This window comes from Colletotrichum costaricense (genome assembly GCF_030867565.1).
Source record: "Colletotrichum costaricense strain IMI 309622 chromosome Unknown Scaffold_8.1, whole genome shotgun sequence".
NCBI classification, from domain to species: domain Eukaryota; kingdom Fungi; phylum Ascomycota; class Sordariomycetes; order Glomerellales; family Glomerellaceae; genus Colletotrichum; species Colletotrichum costaricense.
In genome coordinates this window covers 2,190,437-2,209,683 of record NW_026848237.1, presented here as the reverse complement: position 1 = coordinate 2,209,683, position 19,247 = coordinate 2,190,437, and the positions used below count along the sequence as shown (strand labels likewise).

The 19,247-nt window shown below is 54.1% G+C and overlaps 6 protein-coding genes across 6 annotated transcripts; 3 read left to right on the top strand and 3 right to left on the bottom strand.

Annotated features, from left to right (window-relative positions):
- Positions 1 to 1,005: 1,005 nt before the first annotated feature.
- Positions 1,006 to 3,648, bottom strand: CCOS01_08749 (uncharacterized protein; the record flags this gene model as incomplete). Its single annotated transcript, XM_060456910.1, has 3 exons — positions 1,006 to 2,500; positions 2,580 to 3,479; positions 3,563 to 3,648. The coding sequence occupies 3 exons, from the start codon at positions 3,646 to 3,648 to the stop codon at positions 1,006 to 1,008; spliced, it is 2,481 nt and encodes an 826-aa protein (XP_060313184.1).
- A 2,046-nt stretch (positions 3,649 to 5,694) lies between these two features.
- CCOS01_08748 (uncharacterized protein) lies at positions 5,695 to 5,922 on the top strand (the record flags this gene model as incomplete). Its single annotated transcript, XM_060456909.1, has 1 exon — positions 5,695 to 5,922. One exon carries the CDS (start codon positions 5,695 to 5,697, stop codon positions 5,920 to 5,922), a length of 228 nt encoding a protein of 75 aa, XP_060313183.1.
- Positions 5,923 to 7,085: 1,163 nt separating this feature from the next.
- Positions 7,086 to 7,400, bottom strand: CCOS01_08747 (uncharacterized protein; the record flags this gene model as incomplete). Its single annotated transcript, XM_060456908.1, has 1 exon — positions 7,086 to 7,400. One exon carries the CDS (start codon positions 7,398 to 7,400, stop codon positions 7,086 to 7,088), a length of 315 nt encoding a protein of 104 aa, XP_060313182.1.
- Positions 7,401 to 10,302: 2,902 nt separating this feature from the next.
- Positions 10,303 to 10,539, top strand: CCOS01_08746 (uncharacterized protein; the record flags this gene model as incomplete). The annotated part of the gene is made up of 1 exon (XM_060456907.1): positions 10,303 to 10,539. The coding sequence occupies one exon, from the start codon at positions 10,303 to 10,305 to the stop codon at positions 10,537 to 10,539; it is 237 nt and encodes a 78-aa protein (XP_060313181.1).
- Positions 10,540 to 13,168: 2,629 nt separating this feature from the next.
- Positions 13,169 to 13,423, top strand: CCOS01_08745 (uncharacterized protein; the record flags this gene model as incomplete). Its single annotated transcript, XM_060456906.1, has 1 exon — positions 13,169 to 13,423. A coding segment is annotated over one exon (255 nt), but the record flags the coding sequence as incomplete, so codon positions are not given.
- Positions 13,424 to 14,380: 957 nt separating this feature from the next.
- Positions 14,381 to 18,012, bottom strand: CCOS01_08744 (phosphatidylserine decarboxylase; the record flags this gene model as incomplete). The annotated part of the gene is made up of 5 exons (XM_060456905.1): positions 14,381 to 14,590; positions 14,648 to 15,399; positions 15,455 to 17,648; positions 17,713 to 17,757; positions 17,854 to 18,012. 5 exons carry the CDS (start codon positions 18,010 to 18,012, stop codon positions 14,381 to 14,383), a joined length of 3,360 nt encoding a protein of 1,119 aa, XP_060313179.1.
- Between the last annotated feature and the right edge of the window lie 1,235 nt (positions 18,013 to 19,247).

Sequence of the window (19,247 nt, the reverse complement as noted above, 5' to 3'; positions counted from 1 at the left end):
TCCCTTTGTTTTATCGTCAAGTCTTTTTGTATTTGAAGACGACCTGGTGCATAGCGTGCGAATTTGCTTTGAGAGATAATGATTTGGATACTCTGGCGTTGGCTCGGGTTATAGGGTTTTGTTTGGATTAGAGATGTGGCGATGTAAAGAGAGGTCGATAAACTATCTTCCATATCGTTAGATATAGATACAGATACAGATCAAGGATACAATGTCTTGCCACTTCAACTTATTGCCCCTGTCACGAATGATTGCCTTGGTATATGATGAAATCGATTCTAAGAAGTTGCTTACGACTTGTTACACTCAGTGTATCACATAGGAATTATCCAACAAAACAGAGCCTAATAAAAGGGGCTCCGAAGCGGGCGGAAGGGCGACTGGAACAGAGCAACTTTGTCTTTGAGGGGTATATCGAGACGAGTTCCCACATGGAGGGGAATATATTCACATATCAACATCGTGACACGCCCAAACTGTGTCCCAAAGACTTCTTGAATTCAACTCAAGCCTCATCCAGAGAGGCTTTCTTCCTCTGTATTTCTCGTGTCCCTGGTTCCCCTGACCAGCCAAAGCAAAACACTAGGGTATAAACGTACTACAATAACCGTTCCCCTACGACTGTCCAGTCCAGTCCAGTCCAGTCCCGTCCCGTTCATCCATTTGGCCGAAGGGAACGACACCAATCGTCATCATCCATTTCGTTTCCCATCTCTATGCCGTTTCTCAAGTCCTTGACTACCAAGCCAGACCAACTTTGCCCTCCGACCTTGCTTAAAACAATAATACATACACACACACTTCCCCAATTAACACCATTACAATGCCTTTCCCAGATGCAGAAACTTTTTTTCGAAACAAGAAACCAGCAGAGAGCACTCGTGACCCCGACTCATGACAAAAGGGGTACTGTAGAACCCGAAAGAGAAAATATGTACAGCTGAACGGGAAATGGAATAAGAAACAATATGCAAACACTGAGGTGACCCAACGAAGCGACCAAGATCAAGCATACCCCTTGGCAGGATCCAAGACGCTCACGCCCTGACTCGAGAACGTAGCGTGCCCAAACGTAGTCTCGGGATCCTGATCGACGACGCCCCACGCGACGTTGCTATACGCGGCGCCCACGTCGCTCGGCGGGCGGTGACACCGCGAGGTAATCACGGCGGAACACCCGCCGCCCTGCAGCACGAGCGGGTTGCCCGCCTTCTCCCCGTCGACGCTCGTGGGCGACGGGTCCGCGCGCCGGAGACCGAGGCCCAGCACCAGCGCCGCGACGACGACCAGCAGCGCCAGCAACGCGAGCAGGCCCACGCCGCTGAAGCCGACGCCGTTGATGGGCATGGGGAAGTTGTCGTCGCGGGTGGCGGGTCGCATGTCGACGGACACCATGGGCACGGCGTTACTCACGACGAGGCCGAGCGCCGCGAATAAGGCGAGGAGGAGCCAGGATAGGGGGCGGGGCAGGGTGAGGTAGAGGCTTGTCGTCTGGGTGCCGCGGGGCCGGCCTGAGCTGACGCGGAGCGGGAGGGAGATGCCCGGGAGGGCGTACTGGCTCAGCTCGTGGGAGAGGTAGTAGGAGGAGAGGAGGGCGTTTGTGGAGAGGTAGAGGGCGGCGAGGAGGAGGTGGGGGAGGGCGGCGACGATGGCTACTCCGGCGCGGGCGCCGCCGTTGGGGAGGGGGTAGAGCTCGTGGGGGCGGGCGCTGCCGAAGGCGCCGAGGGAGGAGGACGGGTCTTTGCCGAGGGAGACGGCGAGGGCGGCGGCGGCGAGGGCGGCTGGCGTGGCCCAGGTGATGAGCCAAAAGGTCCAGAGGGTCAAACCGGGTGTCTGGAACCAGAAGTGGTCGCGCGAGGTCCAGTACTTGGCCTCGCGGTAGCCCCAGCGGCCCTGTTTGACGTCCGTCTTGTCGAGGAGGCAGATGCCGCGGGTGGTGTGGTCGGGCTGGGAGATGAAGGAGGCGAGGGCGTCGCCGAGGGTGACGAGGGGCTCGAAGCCGGTGAAGAAGTAGACGGCGCCGATGGCGGAGACGGAGACGAGGTTGAGGATGGCGATGACGCCGAGGAGGGAGCCGTTGAGGACGACGGTGCAGGGGTTGCGGTCCTCGGGGCGGGCGAGGCAGTAATCGACCGAAGAGCTGTTGATCTTGATCTGCGTGGGGTTGGACGGGTTGACGATGAAGGGGGCGAGGGAGGATCCGGACTTTTGGGTCTGGACGAGGGCGTTGCTGGGAGCGATGACATCCGTGACGAGGACGACGGCTGTGAAGTCGCTTTGGTAGACGCCGCCGAATTGACTTGCGCACTCAGCGTTTGTGAAGTTGGTGAGCTGCTTTCGGGACGCTAGGTCTTGGAGGTCGAGAATATCGCCTCTGGAGAGACCGCCGGCGTTCGTTTCTGAGGCGTTGCTAAACTGGCCCGAGGCAAGGAACTCTTGTGTGACAAAGACGACCTGGTGGGCGTAGCCAGGTTGTGTCGAAAAGATTACGGCATTATAACTAGTGAGAAAGTCAACGCCTGTCAGATCTGATGAAGGGAAGCATGCTTTCAGCAGTAACAGCAGCAGCGCGCGCATACATTACTTGGGTACTGACGGCCGCCAGCATAATGATGGCCGTCATGACAACCCGCGGTTTCGAGACGAAACGCAGGTTTCTAAAAGAAGGGATCCCGAGGTCGAGCCACCGCCTCCCGTCGTGCGCCATCTCAATCTCGATGCGCGTGGGACTGCTCAGGACCTGGAAGACGTAGTTGGCCGCCGACAGCAGCACAATGGTGATGACGTTGATGGCGACAAAGAGGCCAATCTTGAGCTGTTCGGCCGTCGCGCAGGAGCCCTTGAAGATGATGCTCTCGCCCCTGATCATGCCGACGACGACGAGCGCGAGGACGAGGCACACGATGGCGACGATGAGGATGGCGAAGCCGATGATGATGTTCAACGCGATGCCGGCCCTCCAGCCCGACTTCATCCTGCTTAAGGTCCCTCCGCCTCCGCGCTTCTCGTCCGCCGGCGGCAGCATCCGTTCGAGATCCCCAATCTCGTTCTCGCCTGTCGACGGTCGATCCGTGGTCGCCTCGTCGTAAAATCCTTGCGCGGCCGCGTGATTCGCCGCGGCGGCCTGTGCCTCCAATGTGTCTGGGCTCTCCGTCTGCCTCTTGCGTTCCTCTCTCCGCTGCGCCATGGTCTCGGGCGTCTCTCCCCTGATGTAGTTGATGATGTAATCCGGGACGATATTTTCCAGAATTGTAGCCGTCGAGTTGCGCTTTCCCGGCGCCCACGTCGCTCTTCGTGTCGGTTCTTTTGGTTCTTTTGGTGGAAAACTTTGCGGGTCCGGGAAGCTCCCCGTGAAGCCAGTAAAAGGCCTCGACGAGGCGACATCGGAAGCGGAGCTCTGGTGACGGAGAAAAGGCCATTGCACCGTTTGCCTGCTCACTGTACTATCTCTCTGTTCATTGTTTTCTTGAAAGCGGACTCTGCGTTGAGGGAGTTATGTTAGTTGACTGCACAAACTTAACTCTAAAGATTCTGTAAAGAGGGTGTGCTGGAATGGTCCAACCTTTCTATCCTCTCGACCTGCCCTTCGTCGTCCCATACATATCTGTAGGACGGCCCATGATCTCTGGGTGGAATTACAACTTCCATGACCTCGTGGAGGACGGCAGCGCAGAGTCGTTCGCGCGGCACATGGACATGAAGAGATTAAAAAAGAAGAATGAAAAAGAAGGATGATTGAAGGTATTGCCAATATGGATAAGGTGTAGTATAGTATAGTTAGTAGAAGCCGGTCAATGCGGGATGAGGCAGAGGCGTCAGCAGCAGCAACAGAAGGCAGATCGAAAGAGTGTAGGCCTGGTTCTTTTGCAGCAGCTTCTTTTTCGTCTCGTCTAGAACAGTAAAGACAAAACAGAATAGAGTTTTAGAGTGACGTGCAACTGACACGTTTGGTGAAGGGGGCGGAAGGAGGAAGGGAAAAAGGCATCCATGGCCGAGCGCCAGGGTTTGCGATCGTCTTGTATATGTCAGAGGACTCTCTCTTAGCCTCTCTTTACTCTCCTTCTCTTGTCCGTCCGACCTCTCAGACTCGGACGGCGGGCCTGGTGCGGGAGAGGCGGCGCCCTGACAAGGAAGGGCACAGAAGCGTAGGTGGAGGAAGGGTGGTGACCGATTATTGGACTAAGGGCATGGGCAGATCATGAGCAGGGGAGGGACCTTGTTTCCCTTCGGCGTAGGAAGGGATTTGAGACTTCTCAGGCCTCTATTCTGATGCGGAAGGATGAGCCGCAGCGCAAGTCGAGGACGACTAGTGGGATGGGTCACGGTGTGTGGATGGGTGAGGGGGAGACTCGAGGGAGATGTGACATGGGGCTGTATAATGCCCGAAGATGGAGGGGTGACGACGTCGGAGCATGACGAGAGCAACCAGGGATGTTGGATGCAGATGCTTTGAGATGCAAGATGAGATGGCAGCCCTCGCGCGTGGTGAGCGACTCAGCCATATTCACTCTTCTCTAGACAGTTCGTAGATTGGATGACAAGAGAGAAAAAAGTAGAGAAAGCAAAGCCCGCAGAGCCATATCGTTGACCGTGCTGGGTAATTGGCAATAGGGGTGGCTGAGCTTTGATGAGCTCACGGGTCATAGTGTGAGTCGAGGGCAAAGCTAGAGGATCCGATCATCTGGGACCAAGAGGAGAATGGGTAGAACAGACGAAGAAGAGATAGAGAAGAAAGCATTGATCACTTTGACGTGTCTTGTCTAGTGCCGGCCGTGTCTGACAATGTCTTTGTTTCTCGACGTTTGAGAGACGAAGGAAATCCGAATCTCGGTCAATGCTGGCTTGGCTTGCCAACATTGCAACTCACCGATGGGACTTTGACCAACACGCCTGAGTATGTTTCTTGCCCTCAGAAAGGGTACTTAATCAAGAGGCGTCGGCGGCGGCGGCGGACTAACATTTGCAGCCCATAATAGAAGAGAGGGACGATGTAGGTCGATCCGGGAGCTACGGCGGCGGCGGCGTTAGTGAGAGTATCCGCAAGATGTAATTAGGTGGAATTAGTCCAGGCCGCGTTGGGACGGACACGAATGGATGCCAACAGTTCCCATTGCTGTTTCAGACGTAAAGCCCTCGCTACTACTGTCATGAAGGGCATAGAAGCACATACAACTACCGGCATGTCTCTTGGAGGAAACGACGGCCGAGAAGGGGGCAGACAAGGGGACGGTTTCTGCGCATGTTCGCCAGGGCTGCATACCTTAGAGTCAAACTCAACACTAAAGGTGCAGGGGGGGGGGGAGGGGGGAAAGACTTGAAGCACCTCAAAATCCACAATAAAAAGGAACCAGGAAGGGGGGAAGCATTGCCGGTGGACGGCTGGTCTGGTTACAGATGAGACCAATCAGAGGCCGCCATGGCACTCTGCATTTTCCATCTTTAGAAACCGACTTGTTCTCTTCTGGCTCTGGCTCTGGCTCTGGCTCTTCTACTGCGTAGACACCTGCATACCGATGGGCTTTCGACTACCTACCTACGGCACGCGTGGCTGGAACTCTACTATCTATGCCTCTTATGGATGAGTCTCTCACGGATTATTGCTCTAGAATCGAAACATTTCCAAAAGGGACTGTCCGACCGACCCCGTAGCTGGCATCCCTTCAAGAAGCATCCTCCTGTCCACCATGATCCTTCATGCAGAGGAACCCTCACTCAACCCACAAGAAAAGAACCATTCAAGGCCTGGAACGGTCAACCCGGGTTTCTCATTCACCCAAGATCCAATCATCCCTACCGCATATCCCCCTCGCCCCCATCCCATCTGGTCCTCTCCGTTCAACCCAAAGTCCCAAAAGACCCATCAAGACCGCGAAATGTGAAGGCGAGCCAGGCACCACTCACACTTTCATGCGTCCGGCGTAGCCCCATACCACCGCATCTGGGGTCTGCCTGTTTCAACAACGTCTCCCTCAAGGGGGCTGAGAACTCGAGAAGCATCGAGTGTGCTGCGCTAGAAAAAGTCTGGCGTAAAATGCCCGTCGAACCATATGTCGGGCACCTATAAGTTACAGCCAACAGCTTTTTCCTGTTCAAACTTCACGCAGGTTGCCTCATCCTGGCCTCTTCATCCCAGGAGTAATAGGATTTTGCCCATTCATCACCCCACCCTCACCTCGTGCTTCCCTCACAGCCTCACTCTGCGCATTAAGTCCACGAGCAGAGGTCATTAAAGTCGATTAAAGATGAACCCCCTTCCCTTTCACTTTCGATCGGAAAGGTTGGGATGTTGGGAGACTCCCGTTCGCACCGTTCGGGCTTTCTCTCAGCCCCAGATTCAATTAAACCCAAGTGCGCGTGCGACTTTTGCGCGACGCTCCAATGTCGTAATGGCATAGACTCGGCCGGCTTCCCTCTCAACCCTCAAATCTCCTACTGTCTCCGTCGCCCACCGCAGCCGTCGCCATCACTGCCCCGGACGTTTGGCCCACTCTCCACTTCAAAGCGACCGCAGTTGAAAAGGAGAATGATGAGTGGACGAATCAGTGAATCTAGAACGAAACGTCTCTGATCATTGGGAATCATGGCAAATGGCACATTAACATTCGCTATGCTTGCGCATATTTGGGGCAACTGCTTGTGAGTTTGCGCCCGAAGCTAACACAACACCACCGCGCTCACAGACGCTGGGCTTTTGTCAACCCCAGGTTCGTCTGTGGACGGACGGTGAGCCGTAAGCAAATCCTTCCCCTCAGCTGACGACTCACCGACGCAATCTCGCAATAAGATGGGCGAGCTATACACAACCACCACGTCCAAAACTCCAGAGAATAAGAAAGAAGGCCAGCTTCCCCGAATGAGATGTGAGATAGCGGCCAGCCATCATCTTTTGAAACGACCGAAGTGCGCCATCGTGGGCGCCCTGCGGGATCTGTTAGGCCGTTAAGCTCTGACGTCTCATATTATATCTGCCAACGATCGCCTCGGCAGACCTGAGGATTGCGGTGACAAGTGAGACTAACTCTGTGACGGCTCTGCTAGGAAAGGTGACCACTGACGGGCGGCTGCTTAACTTTGACAAGTTGGTCCTAGCGGAGAGCTGTGCGTAAATTGCATCTTTGGTGTTGGATGCCATCAAAGATGTCTGTCAAGAGCGCACGAGCCCTACGTTTTTGTTTGTTGGTCGCTGCGAAGGCATCGGACAATGCCAGTACAACATCAGCCAAAACGACCACCCAGACGAATACTGGCAAAAGGATGTCAAATTGACAACATGAAGATGAACAACAAGCCGAGAACGCACTCCATGAAGATGTAATCAGTGAAAATGGCAAAAATATTCCGAAACCGAGAATCGAACTCGGGGCTATGCCTAACCTCTCACTTAGATGAGAGGGCATCATGTTGGCCACTACACCATATCGGATGTTCATGTATTGTTCGGCTCCATATCAAAATAAGTAGGGCAGGCCCACCCCACGGAGTTAGAATAGTTACCGGAGCAGGTATTCGCACCACAGCTGGCAAACAATGTTCCTCCTTGAAATTGGTCAATTTTTCAGTCACCTTGAACAAATGGGATTCTTCGCCTTCCCCAAAAGACTCTACGTCAAAGGAACATTTTGCAAAGCCAGCGAACGAGTGGACTCGATGATTCCTCTTCGACCAGTCATGCAAATCGCCTTACCACTTCCACAGTCAGCTTGTCAGGCACATTACAAATATGCACACGCTGACCATTCTACAATTCCACACAGAATGGCGTGCCGTCTTTTGCCCTTTTGTGATTTACAATCAGCATTTCAGCCAACGCAAAGCTGGTCAGCATTTCTCAGCCGCCAGAGCCCCAAAAAGGAATGAGAGAGCATCTGGAACCATTGGAAACCCACAGCTCACTACCTAACCCATGCCACATCCTCAGTCCCCCAGACTGGGACGAACTCGTCCCATCCACAACTGGTAAACCGGCGGGAAATGGTTGCCGGAAGTACGGACATACGGTACATCTTACAGTTTCGAGTGTCGCGCGCGCCGAGCCATAAGGCAGAAGAAGATGGTTTCCGGCAGCTCCAATCGGCACAGCAGGAGGAGTTGCAGCTTGGTCGTGTGAGCACCGCATCGCTGGAGCGTTAAGGTTTCGAAGAAGGTGGCCTGCAGGCTGCTGGTCGGTCTCGCTGTCGCGGGGCAGCAGCAGAAGCTTCGGGCCCCCACGGTTCGGAACGTGGAGCTCCAGCCTGTAAGGCAGGGCGGGTTTCTCTGCCCTTCACGAAATCTAAAGTACTGTTGGTACCTTACTTCCAAAGTAGGCATACCGTCCACAACCAGTCAGCCTTGGAGCTCATCTGCCGCAACCTTCACGTAGCTCCTAGCGCGGCGTTAGGCTGGGAAATCCGAAAGGCCAATCCTGAGTTCCCAAACTTGGCAGATGTCCGCTTCCTTTGGGCATCCCATCGGGAAAGGAAGTCGGAGCAGAGACTCGGGAGGAGCTCCGACCCGAAGCGGCCGATCCACAGTGCCATTGCCTCTCTTGGACCTGGGCAAGTATGCATGTAGCACGGTAGCAGCTGAGGGCCTATGTACTGCCCATACGGAGTAGTACCGTACGGTAAACGGATACCTGACCAAGTCCCGGCAACCACTTCGGGATCTCTTGCCTCTGCCTTGCGAGGGTCGGTTCGGTCACGGGTGGACCGTTATTGACCGTGGCAGGCGTAGATCGTGGTGCAGCTGCCTTGGTCGTGAACCCTGGCCAATCATGAAGATCCTGGTAAACTGCGTAGTTGTGCGTAGGTACCTGTTGTGGCTGGTGTCAGTCTTGCTTGCTCATTCCCCATCCCTAGCACGCAAGCAGTGACGTATCGTGGTAAGAGTCAAACGAATCTGCCCCTCTCTCCGTCGTCAGTCTTGCTGGATTATCATCTTGAAGCAAGATGTCGTCGTGTATCTTGCGATGGCCGAAATGGCAATGTCCCAAAGTGAGCAGTTTGGAAGTGGACAAGACCTCACCCTGGTGAGATACCAACGCTCTTCAATATCCATCAACAGCTAACAAACAGATCATTATCCCACGCATACTCCGTACCTCGTACCCAACGTCGAACTAAGTACTAAACCCCCGCCAAAAGGACCAACAACGGCATCCAGCCATATCCAGTCACACTTTCTTTCTTTCCGCTGGCAAGCTCTTCTGGATCTAGATGGGGGGCCTTTCAAAGTTCAAGGGCCAGGCCGACGAACCAGATGATGTGCCGTGGCTAAAAATGGTCAGCCCAGCCTACCTTACGGGATACATGTGTAGGTACGGAGTACTTCGTGCGTCCACAGGGACCCGTCCGCCCTTTCAAGTTCCGGACCACCAACGCCCACCCGTCCGTATGATGATTTAGCACAGCCACAGGCCTCGAATCGTACGTTTTCACTCCCACCTTCCTCCCGTCAGATTGCACCAGATTCTCCCGTCTGCTTACTTTGCCTCAGCGTCCATTGGCTAGAAGCCATCAATCTCACTCTTCTGAGCTCTTCATTGGTGAATCTTGACTGTGGCGGCTATCCTCTTGGGCAGTGGGGGGTGTTGAAGGGTTGAAGGTGCTGCCAGCCTGCGTTGCCTGCTCGTCCCACCAGGAAGGGGTGTGAAGGGAACTCGCCGGGCCTTGTTAGTGGGTGGTTCCCTCTGCGCAGCGAGTCACACTCAATCTCCCCATGCCCGCCCTCGTCCGTTTTCTGCCTCTTTTGACGCCAAATCGCATGTTTCGTGCCCCCCCGCCCGCCGATTTGGGTCCAAGTTGACAGATAGGAGCGCGCGCGCCGTAAAGATACATCACAAATGTACGCAGTACCTACCTGTGGCATTCGTACAAATCATCCTACTGTGGTACAAGTCAGAAGGAGAAAGTGGAGGAAGGGGAAAGCGAAAAAAAGGGTCCCCCTGGTGCCTGGTCTGGTGCCACGCCCACCATCCACGCCTACCGCGCAGTTCGTCTCTTTGCCCACGACTTCCAGCCCAAATATAATGCAGCCCGTCTGCTCCCCCTCATAGCCTGCCTTCTATCATCTTGTTTCCCATTCTCCCTTTCAAGGATTCTAATAATAACCGATCAAGCCCTATTACCACCATCCTGCTCTGCCTCTGCCACCAGAGCCGCGTGTCGATAACTCCACATCCAACTTGCTCTCAGCCTCACTATACCTCTTATACAAAGCACGCGACCACCTCTCTACAACTACCTGAGAGCTTCTCCGTCTCTTCACATCCTACAACCTACAAACAAGTCTTGTTACACGACAACCTCACACACCAACTCCAAAATGTCGCCCACATACACCATGTCCGCACACCTGTGCAAGTCTATCTACGCCTCATGGCGCGAAACCCGCCGTTCGCCTTCCGATCTGCCCTCCCCCGGCGTCCAGGCCCCCAGCATGACCTCCTACTTCCCTCGCAGCCCTTCTCCTGAGAAGCGCTCCATGGACAGCGACCGCAGCGAGACCACCGTTCCCATGTCTCGATCACCGTCTGCCTCCTCGTGGCGCGGACCCAAATAGATGGCGACTGTACGCATCTCGGTCGGCTCTTGGACCCTGAGCATGAAGCTTTGAGCTTCAGCTTGGGGTGTTTATAGAGCTCTCCACAACCACTCTTATCTAGTTGGACCAAGTAACACATCATCTGAACTTGGGATACTGGGCTACCTGCATGTACGCATTTACGATAGTCATGGAAACCGGAAAGGCGTCAAGGACATTGGAATTCGAAAACAACAACATCAATCTTTCAAAGCTGGACTTGCAGCATGCGAGCTCAAGTCCACCCCACCGTGCCGACGTTACCTCCAACCGGCGCCGCTGACTCGGTCGCTTTCGCGTTCGGGTGCCTTATCAACAGCGGGACTTTTACAGAGAACCACCAGCCAAACGCTCAATTCTACCTTCGTTCGATTGAGAGTTTTCCGGATTTACAGCATCGGGGAGTTTACGGCGCACACAACACAATCAATCAAACATTCACGCCAGATTCCGGCAGTTTTTGGGTGGGGTTGGGAGGAAAGGGACGTAAATCCGAAAAGGTTTCGTCCGTCACGCCATCAGGGTCGGGCATCACATCAAGCCCACTTTTCTTGTCTCTTTTGTACTCTCGGCTTCGTACCAATTCCTCTTTGCAAGTTGCTGCTCGTACCATCAGCAGGCAGGGAAAGGGAGTTGAGAGCCCCCCTCCATGATTGTATCGCCGGCGGGGCACGCGGAGGAAGGTGGGATGTGAAGGGGAAGGGGCAACATTATCGTTCGAGAGACATGCAAAGCTACGACATTCGTCTCCATCTTTGCTTTGCCCCCTCCACCCCTCCGACTCTCTACCTGCGTCTGCTTGCCTTGCATTTGGTATCTTTTTTTTTTCTTGTTCTTCTTTAGCAGAGCCTCCAACACTGGCTCCCGTGTATGGAATAGATACCCCCAAATAAATTGTTCACATCAACTTCTTTCTGTGCCACCATCGCTATTCTTGGCAACTGTGATTGAAACATTGTACTCACAAAGTCGGTCCAATGTCATCACAAATTGTCTAAAATGCCCCGTCTACAACCGAGTGACCCTCTTCACGTGCCAAGTTTCCTCCTAACCAACTTCAGCCCCTTCCATGGACCATACTCCGTTCATACACGTGTAGGTCCACATCCGACTTCCGACACCGACTCTTCTCGAACCCCCCTCTCCCTTTCCGAACCGGCACTTCTCTGTTATCAATCAGTGATCGTCGGGCGGAGCCCCCCCCTTACTGCCTACGTACATTATTATCGCGTACCATCAGTACGGAGTCCTGCGTATGAGGCTATGAGCGATTTGGGGGGTAACTTACCCCACATGAGCCACACATTGAGTGCATCTCCAACCAACCCTTCAAGAGTCCGGACTCCGAAACCAGGAACAATCGTAGCTCAAGAGTAGAGTCAGTACACAGTAGACCGCTGTCGACCCGGCCCCACCATGACGCAACGAGGGGGTGGAAAAACTTGGGAAAAGCTCACGGGAAATTCCATCACCCTAGTTCACGCGAGACCAACACCAGAACGAATGACTGGGCGAGAGAGGAAGATCGAGGGAGAGAGAGGCGGGAATCCACTTTGGTTTACCTTGGTGGAGGACCGGACCTGCATTGGAATTGAGACTGAACATCAGACACTAGGGAGGACTCGGGAGGGCCCCCTCCACTGATGAGCATGATGATTTTAGTCTCTGCTTGACGTGACTACGCCGCACCGCGTCGTGCGCGTCAAGCTGTTCACCGTGATCTCGTCGGAGGACCTTCGTAATAATGGAAGAAGGGGGTGGTTTGGGGTTCCTCTCTCTCGCTTTAACGATCATCCAGCATCCCACTTACCCTCCTCTCAATTTCGTCACCGTGCACGGTCGCCGTTCCCGAGGGTCAGGGGCTCCGTAGACCGGATCCCGCGTCCGACTCGGTTCATCCGTGACCTTGCCGTCGCTCTGTCCGGACCGGGGGGCCAGCCGTCAACCATGTACCGATGGATGGCTAATCCATAAAGTCTTTGGTCATCGTTCAATGTCCCAAGTAACCAAGTCTCACCGTACATCAACACCATTTGGGCGCGTCTTCCACTTCTTTCTCCCAAGGACGTTGTTTACCACACTTTTATACTATACTATTTCCTCACATACACATATTGCGAGATTCATCACTCGGGAAAGAGATTGTAAATAAAAGTTGGGAAAACCCGCGGTCACGAGATTGTGGGAGTTGCGCTGTCACTTGACCATTCTGCAGTTCTTCCTCCCCATCCATCATTAAAGAGAAGAACCATTCCACAGCACTGCACCCTCTCTCAAACCCCTACAGATTTATGCCAAAAGATGACAGAACAAAAAGAAGCAAAAAGAAAAAGGCTAGCAAGTCTACTTAATCCGAATGCGTTGAAGCTCCCTCAAGGCACTAAACAAGATTCCTCATCAAATGAAAAGTAAACCGCCATAAAACCGTCGACGATGCTGCTCTGCTGCTCCCCCACCCTCCGACTCAGTCCCTCCTCCACCTGCACCACACGCACCCCTCCTCACCGACTCACTCACTCACTTCGGTGGTGCCCCACCCCTCGCGTCATTCTCACAGCTTCACCAAACATCCTCACTCTCTTCTACCGTTCCGACCTCATCCCCTCTCATACAACGGTTCAGCCGTCACCCATCATTCATCACCCATCATCACCACCGTCTCATCACTCACTCACTCACTCTACCCCACTCCACTCCACCACTCGACCTAACACAAACACACACACACATTCGCGACTCCCAACTTCTTCCCACTGACACTCCCAAGAAAAAGGGGCCAACTCAGCCAACCAGGCATCCCCATGTCGGCACACGGCAACATCACATGGAACCTCCAAAAACTTCTCCTAACGGATCACACTAGTATCATCCTTGAATAAAAGACCTGACCAGGAAGAAAAAAAAAAAGGGATGAGGGCCATTCGCGAATGACGAACAAAGAAATAAAAATCAATTAAACCCCCAGTCAAACTCTCAACCTCGTCAATGCCTAATAATAGGAACTAACCCCCTCCACATTCTCCATCCTAACTTCATCAATGCCATGAACAACTCTCCCCTTACTTAGACTCTAGCCGGTCCTTCTAGAAGAAAGTCATGAAATGATTTTGGTCCCATGCTTTGCTCGTTCCCTACGCGATTCGTGTAGTCCATCATCTCCAGCATGGCGCCCAACCTCGCAGAGTCTCAATCAACGCTGTTGCACCCTTCCCTACATCGTGGGGACATGCACTCATCTGGGGCCTCACTGCAGGCAGGAAACTTTCCCTTTTGGACCTCAACGCATCAATTCATTGGTCACCACATCACATTTGGCTTCATCATGAACCAGGGGGCCCGTTTTACAGAAAACTGACATGTTGCTGCATTCATTCAAAGCGAGCGAGCGACATTGCTGATCCCCCACCTCGCCAAGCAAGGCCCTCCCCGCACCCTAGACTCTCCCCTACTCTCGTTTTCTGTACTCTGTATTTCGTAAAAAAGTGTTGCCTCTGATCCAATCATGTGTGTGCTCTCCCACATCCCGTGCCCTTATGCTCGGTGCCGTAATCGCTGCAATCGCTGTACTACTGTCGCATTCAGCCATGTCGTGTGTCTGTTGAAAGCCACCAACGTCGCAGAAGCGAAACCACAGGAGACAAGCTCGACGCGGCTCATGCGAAGGGCGAGGAAATCGCCCAGTTCTTCCACAACGCCGTTTTGTTGTCTACCTCTTCTTGCTCCTCTATCTTCCAGTCACTGATAGGTACTCGTATTCGGAACCGCTGGCAAAACGCACATGGCGCCCGAACCGCTCACACGCAACGCGAAGACGGCGACTCTACATGGCCGACGCAGCGTGCGTGGTGATGCCGGCGCTGGCGTTCGGAGTATCTTCGCCACTGGATGACTCTTCGCTGCCGAGGCTGCCTCCAATACGGCGTTTGGCGTCCTTCTTCTCGGCATCGGTGACGTCCTTTGCGTCCTTTCGCATGTCGGGTTCCCACTGAGGCTGGTCGGGGGCGTGTCCGACAGACATGCCTACGCGAACCTACAAATAATGTCAGCAGCTACTTTCGATAAGGGGGGCTTTTGAGATATAACTTACTAGGGTCTCGAGAGCCCCGTTGGAGTTGTCAGTCAGGTCGTCATCGAACTTCATCTTGCCCGGCTCGAATAGCAATACGATCGTGCTGCCACCAAATTTGAAGTAGCCGAGTTCATCGGCACGATTCACTTGCGCGCCCTCCTTCTGCGTAATCACAGTACTGCCAACCATCATGGCACCAACACAGATGACCATGACGCGGCCGTGAGTCGGGCTATCGATTGGGCAGAGAACTCGGACGTTTTCGCCGTAGACATCGAGAGCGGAACGGATGGCCATGGGGTTCACCGTGTAATATTCTCCCGCAATCGTCTTGGGCTTGCCCAAAACACCATCCACAGGGATGTGGAAGCGATGGTAATCCTGGGGCGCCAAACGGAAGATACCAAGAGCGCCATTCTCGAACCGCTTCACGTCTTCGGGATAAGCATCACCAAGCAAGCGCTTGATGGAGAACTCGCGGCCCTTGATCCAAACCTGGGTCGCCTGGTTCACACTGTTGAAGACAACGCTGCGACAGTCGGCGGGAGACACGACAACGTCAGGACGGTCAGGGGCCGAGCATGGGCGAGCTTCGGGTTTCAAAGCTCTGTAGAAGAACTCATTGAAGTTCTTGAACTCTTCTGTTGGAAGGAGCACCTCAGACATGTCGAGGCGGTGGAACTCAATAAATTTGGGGATCTCAGCCTTAGAAGCCGGATCATCAAACTTCTTGCCCTGCTTAACACTCATGCTCTTGAGCATCTTGCGAACTAAAATAGCATTGTCAGTCGAGCTTCTCGTGAACTACCTGCATCAGAAACTTACTTCGCTTGGTCTCCATGTTGCTCGACTTCAGTCCCTTGTACAACAGGCGAATGCCTAGTCTGACGTAGACGCTCATCTTCTCCTCGTTGATTTGGCCAGTGATTCGGTCTTGCACAAGGATATTTGCGGAATTGGCTCCCAGCTTGTAACCGCCGTACGAGATCTTTGTGATGACCTTGGAGTACCACTTGCGCTGGGCCTGGCTAGCGGTGACGAAGCCGCCCATGACGAGGTTGTTGACTTGTCTCCAATCCTGGCTTGCGCAGGTTGCAATGTGAGTGATGATGTCGGTATCCTTGCGCTTGTTCAAGCGCGGCTGGTGGCAGATGGGGCACTCTCTGATTTCGACCACATGCTCCTCGCCGGCACGGTCCTCAGCCAGGTCGTCCCGGTCGAGCAATTCACCTTCCTCGCCAGGAGTGCTGAGCTCCGGAACGTCGAGAGTTCCATCGGATGAGCTAGACCCTTCTGCCGGTAGACCGCCGGGAACGTTGCTGGTGCCTTGAGCAGAGAGCAGATTCTTGACCTTGTCAGCATCCGGCAGCATACCCTTCATTCTGTCTGTGACGCTGAGTTGTGGGCGGCTCTTAGCCTCCAACTGATCCTCCAAGCATATCACAGCTTCGTCGAATGTCAGGTCCGATATGTCATCGCCTTGGGCTCTGTGGGGGAAACGCTGGAAGAAGCTATCAATGGTTGACTCGCGCAACGTTGATCCGAGGGTGTCAAGCATCGTAGTCAGCTCGATCTTGCTGATGCGGCCGCTCTCATCGGTGTCGTATTGCTTGAGCATCGATCTCCAAAATTGTTGTCGCAAAGCCGGGTAAGGGACGTATTTGGCGCGGATGTAGAGGACCGGGTTGTGCTTGGCCTCCCACTTCTTGGCGTCCTTCATCTTCAGGGCGACGCTGAAGTCGTGAAATTCCGCATCGTCTGCCTCAAGCTCGGCAGTTTGCGCACCGGCTCCTGCGAGGGCTTGCTCAGGAGACAGGAACTCAGGGTTCAAAGTCGACCCCTGGGCGGGAGGCGTAGGCGTTGTTGTTCCGGTCTGGGTAGTTGTGGATGCACTGCTTGCATTCTTCGACAATCCAGGTCGCACCTTGCTCAAGCTTTGGGAAGATGATGTACGGGACATTCCTAGCTTCTTGAAGCGGCGCTGTTGAGGGGCGACATACTCATGGGGTTCGGGTACGTCGTACAGACCAGTTTCGGGATCTGCCTGGGGGGCCTTGTCAATGAGCTCCCTGATGGGTAATGAGCAGTCGGCGATGAAATCATTTCCAGAGTACTTGTCGTGATCCATCACGGTAAAGGAGAACGAGTATGTCTGCTCGTGACCCTGTACTTGGAAAATCATCTTCTCGTTGAAGACCGGGTTGAGATTGTGCCGCACTCGCTTGGTCCGATACGTCTTCTTGCCGAGTGACGCAACGACGAAAGGATCCATATCAAATGTAGTCCGGGTCGAGTTGGGCTCAGGGGGTAGATCCGTAATGTTCAAGACTTCAAGATAGATGACTCCCACAACGTCGCTTCCACTATTATTGAACTCGTATGTTTGGTCTCTTCTCTTCTTCTTGAGGCCCTTGATCCTCAGGCGTCGCTTGCGTTTCTCGGCGACTTCGGGTTTGCTGGGATCGTCGTCCTCGGGAGTATCATCTTCGATATCCAGATCATCGTCATCGTCATCTTCTTGGTAGGCGTCGGTTTGGTTGCGCGACAGGGGAGGTGACGGGTTTGTTCCGCTGACCCTCATATTCTGGACCGGCTGGATGAGGGGGGTCATGGTCGGTGTGATTTGTCGGGAGCCCGCAGGCAACTGGTTGAGCAGGGCATTGAGCTTCTCGAATACTTGTTCGCGGGAAGCGGCTGTGTTGGACTGGTCGAAGAGGGTGAACTGGAGCATGACCTCGCCAGAGACCACGCTGGTCTTCTTGCCGGGTCTCTTGCTCTTGAGAGGGTACCATTTCGGGGCTTGCTCGATTTGCTCGTTGGCGAAGATCTCCTCCAAAGCAAGGTCGAACTCGCCAAGGTAGTCCTTGCCGAAGCGGTCCTTATCCCAGCATATAACATCGAGAAGGAGGCTCTGGGTCGAATTGACTGGTAGTTCTTCGATGACGTTCCATTCTGGATTGAGAGTCTTGGGCACTTCGTGGGTGGTCACCTTGGCGTCACCGAGTGTCAAAACCAGGTACTAGAAGAGTTCATGTTAGACAATGGATAACGGAAGCGCGCGTGGGTTGGATTCGAATTCGTACTGGGTCGGATGTGCCGCGTCTGTCTTTTGCGGCAAGATTTCGAGCCTAATATGCATCAAGCGTCAGCAATCGTGTGTCTTGTGTGTTGGCTACCCAGCTTGGATCCGCGCATCGGCGCTACAATGCCAAAGTTATCTTTACCTTCATAACGACGACCTTCAAGGTCAAGCCATTCTCCTTTGGACTCAGCTCCATCTTGCTGTTGGTGCTGCCGGTGCTGTTGTTTCTCGTAGGACTGCTGCTGCGGCTGTTGCGGAGGGAGGAGCTGGACTTGAGTCGTCCAGGGATGATGCGGACCATGGTGGACGACGGCGGGTCGGGGAGCGGCCCCTAAAAAGAGTTGCGGCAAGCCAAGAAGAGGGTTTGGAGGGCGCAGGGCACACGACGTGTGTGTGAGGGCGACAAGCCAAGAGCAGACACACTCACGGGCAGAGCGGCCAGATTGGGGGGGCGGGGTGACGTAGGAGACGCAATGCGGAGCGCTGGGAAGCCTTAGGTCGCGTCAGGTACTTGCGGTACCTTACGTATTTGGCTCCAGCGACTATCCAATTGTCATGACCCGACAGGCGAAATGTCCGACTTGTTTCTGGGGTGGGCGTACACAGCAAGGCAGTCCTTCTTTTTCGACCTCTCACACACCTCGGCTTGCTGTCGCTGTTGCTTATTGCCGCGCTCGAATTGTTGTTGGCAGGGCCCAAAGGCGTAGGTAGTGAGTGGAGCGGTGGTGCTGGTTGGAGGTGGGCAGTGGCTTGCGGCAAGCAGGCAGAGGCGCGCGCGCTCAGGAGATGAGGTAGCGCAGCTGCAAGTGGTGACAGGGTTTCGGTAGTAGTGTAGCTTGCTGGTTGCTGATCCGCGCTTCTCAACGAGTGCGACGCTGCGTTCTGTTCGTTGCGATATGTGCTTCCCTGCCAACTGGACAGCTCAACGACGCCGGACAGCGAAAGGTGGCGTCTACTCAAGATAGCTCTGGACGAATTGGCGATGACTGGCGAGCCACACGTAACAATTGCTGTCGGATGTGGTTGGGGAGGCCTTTTGGTAGCGTGTCGAGCAGGGGCCTTTGGTTGCCTCGACGTACAGCTGAAGACCAATTCAGGTTCAGGTTTTGACCTCGCAGGGTGGGAACCGTCAATGACCTTGAGATGAAGCCAATGTCAGTATTGGTCGATGATGGATCTCACGGAGGAAAGAAATGTCTACAAGTAGCAGTAGGTGAGAAAAAGGGGAAGGGCTGGAAGCAGAGAGCAACGAAGAGAAGAAGAAGGGAGAAGAGAGATGAGGTAGGAGCTTGGGGCCCCTTGAGGGCTGATGTCTGAATAATAAGAGGCCCGGGGTCGAGAATGGAAAGTTGAGTGAACAAATGTACAGATTTAATTATGTGGCTTCGATGCACATCCAACCTGGCGCCACCGCCATGTGCAACTGGAACGAAGGAGTAAGCTAGGGAGAAGGGCCCGACAGGAGGAACCGACAAAAGGGTAGGGTATTAGAATGATTTAGACGCTTTTTTTTTTTTTTCCTGCGAGCAGAGTCTC